Here is an 8,171-nt window from a genome sequence, read left to right on the forward strand (position 1 = left end):
GTGAGAACAAGTATAGGGTAACAAGTCCGACTCTCTAACCATTAGGCCACGGCTGCCCGATGACGCCCGATGATGCCCGATGACCCCTCCTTTCATAATTTTCAGTTGTATGCCTTTACAACTACATTGTTAATTGTTTTCATTTGATTCCCATAGCAACATGTTGGGTGATGCATAGTGATCCTCTACATGCTAAACTTATGTAAATTACAATTTATCAGTATATGGACACTGAGGGGCATCTTCCCCCATCTGCCTAAAAACAACAACATCACAATGGTATGAGATCATCATATAAAGAACTGACTAGCTTCACATAGATGCGTTTCTGCTTTGTGCTGTCACTTCCTAGAGGATGATGGCATTAAAATGTAGAAATTGATTACCAAATACATTATTAATTTTCATTCCCATAAAAAAACCTGTTTGAAATATTTAGAATAGGGAAAGAAAACTTTTTGAGGTTATTTTTTAGTTAAGGTTACCTGTTATATACCTAGTAGCCTATACCTGACTGATAGCTTGTCTTAAACTAATATGACTAACTTCAGTTCTATGTAAATAAAGAAATTAACTCCACTCATCCAACACCAACAAAAGACACAAAAATGGCTGTACTATGTGACTAATTTGATTTCCAGACATAGAGAGAACTGAGAAGTCACAGTCATATTCTGCCATATGAATAAAAATGTTAGCATATTTTGTATTTGTATAGTTTTATGCCATACAAATAAAAAGATTTCTTTAAATGTCATCGGTTTGTTCATTGTTGGTCAAAATGAAGGCCTACACAATAATTTGGTGACATGGAACATCTTACACACTATCATCAACAATAGGCCAAACTACAATGAAAACGAAGAAGAAGAAAACATACAATCTAAAAGCAGCATGGTCCCAAACAAATATGACAAAATATGCTAAAAGTTATTTTAGCATATAAAACTCTCAAGACGTGTGGAAGGATTTCGTGTTTCACCATTAGAGGGCGCCCGTGTTTTTCACTGCATATATAAGATGCTCAATCCACACGACAGCCTTTTCAGCTGAGCCCACGATCAGGTCACGGCCAGCGCTGTTCTCCTCCTGACACCCCCAAACACAATCCAACAAAATGATCATCTATAAGGACATCATCACCGGTAAGAATAGCGTCTAACACGCCGTTGCAGTCCAGAATGTTACGTTTTAACCAATATTTTTGGCGTCGGATGTTAAATTGTTAAAAAAAGAGCCGGTGGTCTCTCACGACTCGCTGCGGCCTAACTTTCTTGAATGCAGTTAGCTTAGTGGCTAACCAAGCTACAACACCGTGTAGGCTCGCGTTTCGTTGCTGAGCTCCTAAATAACTGTCAATCTTACGATTGCGAATTTTTTACGCCAAAACTATTTCAGGATATGAAAGTGTTCGCTTTATATTCAAGCAAATCTGACGGTAAATGGGAGTGTTAGCAGCTGAGTTAAAACGCCGGTTCGCCAGTTTGGGGCTCGGTAGAAGTTGTGCTGTTAAGTCATTTTAACACCCATACTCTTCCAAAATATGGCTTGTGTTGAAAAATAACATACCTTTTTGTGATTGGTTTTTATTTTAATGACAGAAACGGACGACGAAGAAAACTAGGTTTTTTTTCCCTCAATTTCAGAAATCTTTGAGATGATGAAATAAGCGCTGAACAGGGCGTGTTACTAGTCTGGCCACTTCACTTAACTCTTCACATTAGTCCGCTTTTCTCAGGCCCTTTAAGTGTAAAGGTGTATATATAACATGCATTTTGCGGGAGTTATAAACGTGGGACGTTAACCATTATCTCGAACATTGACGGATATTTCAACGCTTTCCGTCGTTTTGAGAGAACACGTTTATTCATTTTGCTTTGAGAACATTCCAGTGAACACTGCTGCTGACAGGGATGCGATCAATTCGTTTTGAAGCGTCCATGTGAAAAGGGAGGAAGAAAGGGTAAAGAGGTGAATGAGTATTTAGAGTAAACGAGAGGTTGTTGGTGCCGTTCAGTGCATTGTTCATCGTATGTTAATTAACCCCGCGCTGAAAACCCTAAAAGGCGGGGGTGGGGAGAGGAGCTCTATCTATATAATTTTTGGGTGTGTGCAAGTAGTTGTACCCTGCCTCGACTAAGTAATTTTTAGTCTGATGTGATAACCTTAACCTAATCTTAAAAAATAATCTGACGCCAAGCTTTTGAGCAGTAAGGTTCTCTTATGGATGTACAATGATGACCAACTTAGGACACCTTTGTAGGTTGCGACCTATGAAAACAAACCATGTTCTGAGTACATGTACTGGATTGGCTACAGCAAGCTGATTTGAGACCTAAATTTGTCTTTCAACACCATATTTTCTAATAGTGTTCTGTAGATATTAGCATTGGTTGTACAGTTGCCGCTCAATATGTTAGTGCTGAAGTTTTTACCCTGAGTGATTGGTCAGCTAGTCAATGCCATACGTTTATTTTAAAAGGATACTCCACCCAAAAATGAAAATTGTCGTTAATCACTTACCCCCATGTCGTTCCAAACCTGTAAAAGCTTAGTTCGTCTTCGGAACGCAATTTAAGATATTTTGGATGAAAACCGGGAGGCTTGTGACTGTCCCATAGACTGCCAAGTAAATGACACTGTCAAGCTCCAGAGAAGTATGAAAAGCATCGTCAGAGTAGTAGTTTTCTTTTTGTACGTGAAGAAAACAAAAATAACGACTTTATTCAACAATTCGTCTCCTCTGTGTCTGTCCGCATCACTGTAGCTCCACTTTGGAGAATATGAGCTGAAGTATCAGTCTCTCAGAGCCAAAATAACCAGAACACATCATGATGGTTAATATAAATGACAGGTATTCTGAACGTTGTCTGGTCTCATTATTTTTTCACAGGGGATGAGATGTTCTCCGACATCTACAAAATCAAAGAGTCTGAGAATGGCATGATGATTGAAGTTGAGGGAAAGGTATGTGGGTTGTTTTAAACCAAATGGCGTTTTAAAAATTTATTTTATAAGTGAAAGCCCTCTTCTGGACGTACGATGATGACCAACTTAGGACACCTTTGTAGGTTATGACCTATGAAAACAAACCATGTTCTGAGTACGTATCCTGGATGGGCTAAAATTTGTCTAAATTAGTTTCAAGACCAAAATTAGTCTAAATATTTTTGAAATCAGTTCTGCAGATATTTACATTAATTGTACAGTTACCAATCTTTGTTAGTACTGAAGTTTTTACCTTGAGTGATTGGTGTGATATCAGCTCCAGTCATTACCTCTGATTTGCAGATGATCAGCAGGTCGGAGGGAGACATAGATGATGCGCTGATTGGTGGCAATGCGTCAGCGGAAGTTCAGGATGAAGGCTGTGATTCTTCCACTGTCAGCGGTGTAGATATTGTCCTCAACCACAAACTTCAGGAGACCTCCTATGACAAGAAGTCTTACACAGCCTACATCAAGGATTACATGAAGGCGTAAGTCATAAAATCACCATTGAGAAGTGCATGTTGTACTGTAAATATCATGGTGAACGTTAATTTTCCTAGTGTTATGACTTGAGTTTATGCATCATTGACAGCTCAGAGTCTTGCATTGTGGCCACCTGGGTTTTAAAATGTTGAGATGCTAAATTAAATGTCCTCACGCTTTCTGCCTGCCCTATGAGTGGCATGTAAGATTGAATTGGGGACTACAAAACTTTTACTTAAAGCAGCTGTACTTGGTAGTTTGCAACACTAAATGAAACCTTATTATTTTGCTAATAATTGCTATTTTTGTTTTTATAACAGAGTGAAAGCCAAGCTACAGGAAGTTTCACCTGACAGGGTAGACCCCTTCATGGCTAACGCACCAGCTGAGGTCAAGAAAATTCTAGGCAACATCAAAAACTATCAGGTGGGATTCGGTAATGGCTGATACTGTCACTGCTGTTTTTGTATATTCTCAAAAGTTTGAGATTGGTAAGATTCTTGCTTTCGAAAAGTCTCTTCAATCAAAAATACACTGATATTGTGAAATATTGCAATTTAAAGTATTGCATATAGAATATAGTATATTATATATTTGAATTAATATATTAAATTTAGTATTCGAAAAAAATGTTTTTTATATTTAGATAGATGGATGGATAGAAAGAATATAGTTTAAAATGTAATTTATTCCTGTGATGCAAAGCTGTTTTTCAGCAGCTGTTTCAGTCTTCAGTTTCGCATGATCCTTCTGAAATCGTTCTAATATGCTGATTTGCTGCTCAAGTAGCATTTCTTAATATTGGCGTTAAACTGCTGTTTCACATTTGTGTAAACTGATCATTTTTTCAGGATCCTTTGAAGAATATAAAGTTCAAAAGAGCAGCATTTAATGCATCCTTTCTGAGTGAAAGCAGTGTTTCCCATACATTGATTTATTTGTGGCGACCGCCACATTATCAAAACTGACTGCCACATAGATTTTCCAAATGGCTTTGACTTTGTTGAATAAACGAGCACTGCACGTTTCAAAATCGAAACCCAGTGCGGGTGGTTTTATATCACTGTATTTCTGAAGGAAACCGACTGTCTTCAGAAAATTTGATGTCATTTTCATTTCATTTTGTATGTAATGCCTGATAAAGCAGCATTTGTGAGTGGAGCGCTGCTTTGTGTATATGAATTTTAAAAAATAGACAAATTCCGTACGTGTACAGCCGTTACCGGGGAAACCTCTATTTCTCCCGCTCTGCAAGCACCTCCTGCTGGCAGAGAATTAATTTGCATATATATGCTGCGGCAAATAGAGTGCAAGTCTGTGGGGAAACACTGGAAAGTGTTCATTTCTTTCTTACTGACTCCAAACTTTTGACGTTAAAGTGAAAGCTCTCTTACAGACGTACAATGATGACCAACTTAGGACACCTTTGTAGGTTACGACCTATGAAAACAAACCATGTTCTGAGTACGTATCCTGGATGGGCTACAGCAAGCTGATTTGAGACCTGAATTTGTCTTTCAACATCAATTTTCTATAGATATTAGCATTGGTTGTACAGTTGCCACTCAGTATGTTAGTGTTTAAGTTTTTACCCTAAGTGATTGGTCGGCTACAGTCAATGCCATACGTTTATTTTAAAAATGACTGCCCTAAACTTCTAAACGGTTATGTTGGTGAAATTAAAAACAAGACTTTGTTAACCAATCAAATGTAATGCTAAATGGATATTTCTATTGAAACCAAAGACATTTTGCATCAGTCTGCAGTGACTCAAAGATGGTGTGCCGCTAACTGGTTTCTCTCCACCTCCTACAGTTTTTCATCGGCGAATCCATGAACCCAGATGGCGTTGTTGGTCTCCTTGACTTCCGTGAGGATGGCGTCACCCCATACATGCTTTTCTTTAAGGATGGTTTAGAGATTGAGAAATGTGTAAGTTTATGAAGTTGTCTTTTTTTATTATTTTTAAGTGTTATGTTTGTATAGAGTTGTCTTGTATATTAACGATTAGAATGCTCTGCTCAAATTATTGCTTACAAATAGTGTTTAGGGAATCATTCTCGTGAAGCATCCACTGATAGGCCTGTTGCCATAATTTGTGGCCTCTGGGTTTGCACAAGGATGCAACGGTAATATTCCGCATAATGTCTGGCCATCCGGAAGGTGGCTGGAAAGGACTAAATTGAGGAGAAAATGACCATTTCAATTGCTTTTGAAAGCATCTAACAAAATCTGGTGACATGATAAATGGTATCTTCAAGCTTTTTTATAATGGTGTGCAAAAGTGTTTGATGATATTAGCTTGAGACAAAACTGATTGTTTCTCTTTCTCACCATAGTAAACTTCCCAAGTGTCTACAAGTTACCCCTCCAGCTCTGGCCTCTGCTTGGTGGATCTGGCCCGTGGTTTAAACCAATCATTCCTCCTCATCCTTTCTATCAGGACCAGAGGCTCTTTTAACTTCACGAGGCCACTGTTTTAATTTCTTGATTGGCTTATGCCCGTCTACGGCGAGAAGACGTGAACTCTCCTTTCATGAAATTAAAAACAGGACTTTTAGCAAGCCAAACCACGATGTTAAAAGGTTGTGGTAAAAGAAACTGAGTCATTTTGGGGTTTTCTTTTATTTCTTCGTCATCGAGGCGAAGTTGACTGCTGGCTTCTCATTTGCTGTGCATGTCAGCTTCTTGTTTCAGCATATGTACAGTTGTAATTTTCCCCGCTCCATATTGAATCACACGATTGTATAGGATTTCTTGACACCATTGTTGAATAAAGTCAAGCTGCTGGCTAAGTGAAGTTTTTGCTTGTCAACTGTTTAACTTGCCTTGTGTCATCAACTTGAAACGTGATAAAGGGAACAGTTGATAAAGGAAACCATTCTAATCAAGGGTAAAGGAGATAAGCCTCTTTTCAAGGTAAATTGGAATGCATTACATCAGAGGTGCCCAAATATTTACATGTACTCCCAACTAAAGATGGTTTTAATCAAATTCACTGACGTGTCTATAAAGAATTATCCCCCAAAAACAACTAAATTAGAAATTAAGATGTGTAAAAAAACTACTTTAAATACAAAGATAAAAAGAAACTAAATTGGAAGTAAAGATGCTTCAATGTTTTACCCCAATTTTCCCACCTGGTTATATGGCATGATGGGCAAAATCAACACCAACACCATGAATAGCTGCATGTAGTGTTTTGAACCAGGAAAAAGCGATTTAAAAATGATTTGATACTTTATGCTGTAGATGTAGACTCCGAGTAATGAAAGACATGCTTATGTTTACGGTGATGGTATTTATTTATTTTTTTTTCAGATAGCTCTGACTTGCCAGAAATAAAGTAATTCCGAACTTTACAACAAAAGCAAATGTTTAAATGCCACAATAGGAGTTTAGACAAGTAATGGTAAGTTACAGATTATAATAGTGCATTTGTGTGAGCAAACAGTTGAGACTTATTCAGATGTGTATTAAAAGCACAAATGCCCCTGGTTTTTGGGTGAAGATTTTTGATTTGCATGTAGAAGTGGTGTTGTGAATCGTCTTTTAAGTCCCTGATAAGCACATGAAAGTGTCTTTAGCATCGGTATAGAGCAGTGGTTCCCAAACTTTTTGCAGCGTGCACCCCTTTCTGGTGTTTGACACATGTCAAGCACCCCCACCACCGTACTCCGGTTAAACGCCACTTTTTTTTTTTTTACTGCAATACAAGTATTCACTGTATACAGGGCTTGACATGAACTCTTTTGCTCACCAGCCACTGTGGCTTGTGGTTTTCCAAAATTACTAACCACTCAGCATTTTCACTAGCCACAATTTTGTTGCTGGAAAATTACATTTTATATGACTAAAGTTACTGCATATTACAATTTATTTCAAGGTCTTTTATTCTTATTTCTTTTTGCTTATAAAAAGGGCATTTCCCCCCTAACCTTATTAAATGCATGTCATCTTTCATATCAAATTCTTACATTTTAGTAATAATTACACTTAATATAATAAGACTCTATAGGGCTGTTACCAATAACATAAAATCCATGTTAACAAAACCAAATTTTCCACTGCTGGAGAAACCGAAGCAGCTGAAGTGGCATTTAGATGCATTTACACAGACAATTTAACTGTGGCTTGTGGTTTTCCAAAATTACTAACCACTCAGCATTTTCACTAGCCACAATTTTGTTGCTGGAAAATTACATTTTATATGACTAAAGTTACTGCATATTACAATTTATTTCAAGGTCTTTTATTCTTATTTCTTTTTGCTTATAAAAAGGGCATTTCCCCCCTAACCTTATTAAATGCATGTCATCTTTCATATCAAATTCTTACATTTTAGTAATAATTACACTTAATATAATAAGACTCTATAGGGCTGTTACCAATAACATAAAATCCGTGTTAACAAAACCAAATTTTCCACTGCTGGAGAAACCGAAGCAGCTGAAGTGGCATTTAGATGCATTTACACAGACAATTTAAGGAAGCTGAAATGTAGCATGAATGCATTAACACAGCAACATTACAACAGCATAAATAATGCTGTAAGCTTGGTGTTTTACATCAGGTTTTTTTATTTACAAATATGAAAAGTTGTAAAAAAAAAAAAAAGAAAGTTACTTTTAAATGTGAAAGTAACCCGCCAGCAGGTGGCAGCAAGTTGACTGTCTTAATGAGTGAGTCATTGAGGC

The 8,171-nt window shown here is 37.3% G+C and overlaps 1 protein-coding gene across 1 annotated transcript; it reads left to right on the forward strand.

The window, feature by feature from the left end:
* Positions 1-1,027: 1,027 nt before the first annotated feature.
* Positions 1,028-6,274, forward strand: LOC107598740 (translationally-controlled tumor protein homolog). Its single transcript, XM_016290159.1, has 6 exons — positions 1,028-1,145; positions 2,894-2,967; positions 3,292-3,479; positions 3,795-3,900; positions 5,290-5,406; positions 5,814-6,274. The coding sequence occupies exons 1-6, from the start codon at positions 1,118-1,120 to the stop codon at positions 5,814-5,816; spliced, it is 516 nt and encodes a 171-aa protein (XP_016145645.1). The 5' UTR covers positions 1,028-1,117; the 3' UTR covers positions 5,817-6,274.
* Positions 6,275-8,171: the final 1,897 nt, after the last annotated feature.

The sequence above is a fragment of the Sinocyclocheilus grahami genome, unplaced genomic scaffold, assembly GCF_001515645.1.
Source record: "Sinocyclocheilus grahami isolate Dianchi unplaced genomic scaffold, SAMN03320097.WGS_v1.1 scaffold255.1, whole genome shotgun sequence".
NCBI classification, from domain to species: Eukaryota; Metazoa; Chordata; class Actinopteri; order Cypriniformes; family Cyprinidae; genus Sinocyclocheilus; species Sinocyclocheilus grahami.

Bases quoted from the DNA above. Each gene is read 5' to 3' on its own strand.
- LOC107598740 (XM_016290159.1), top strand. From the start codon at position 1,118: ATGATCATCTATAAGGACATCATCACCG. The intron at 3,480-3,794 runs GTAAGTCATAAA...TTTTTATAACAG, and splicing joins ATCAAGGATTACATGAAGGC to AGTGAAAGCCAAGCTACAGG. The intron at 3,901-5,289 runs GTGGGATTCGGT...CACCTCCTACAG, and splicing joins GCAACATCAAAAACTATCAG to TTTTTCATCGGCGAATCCAT.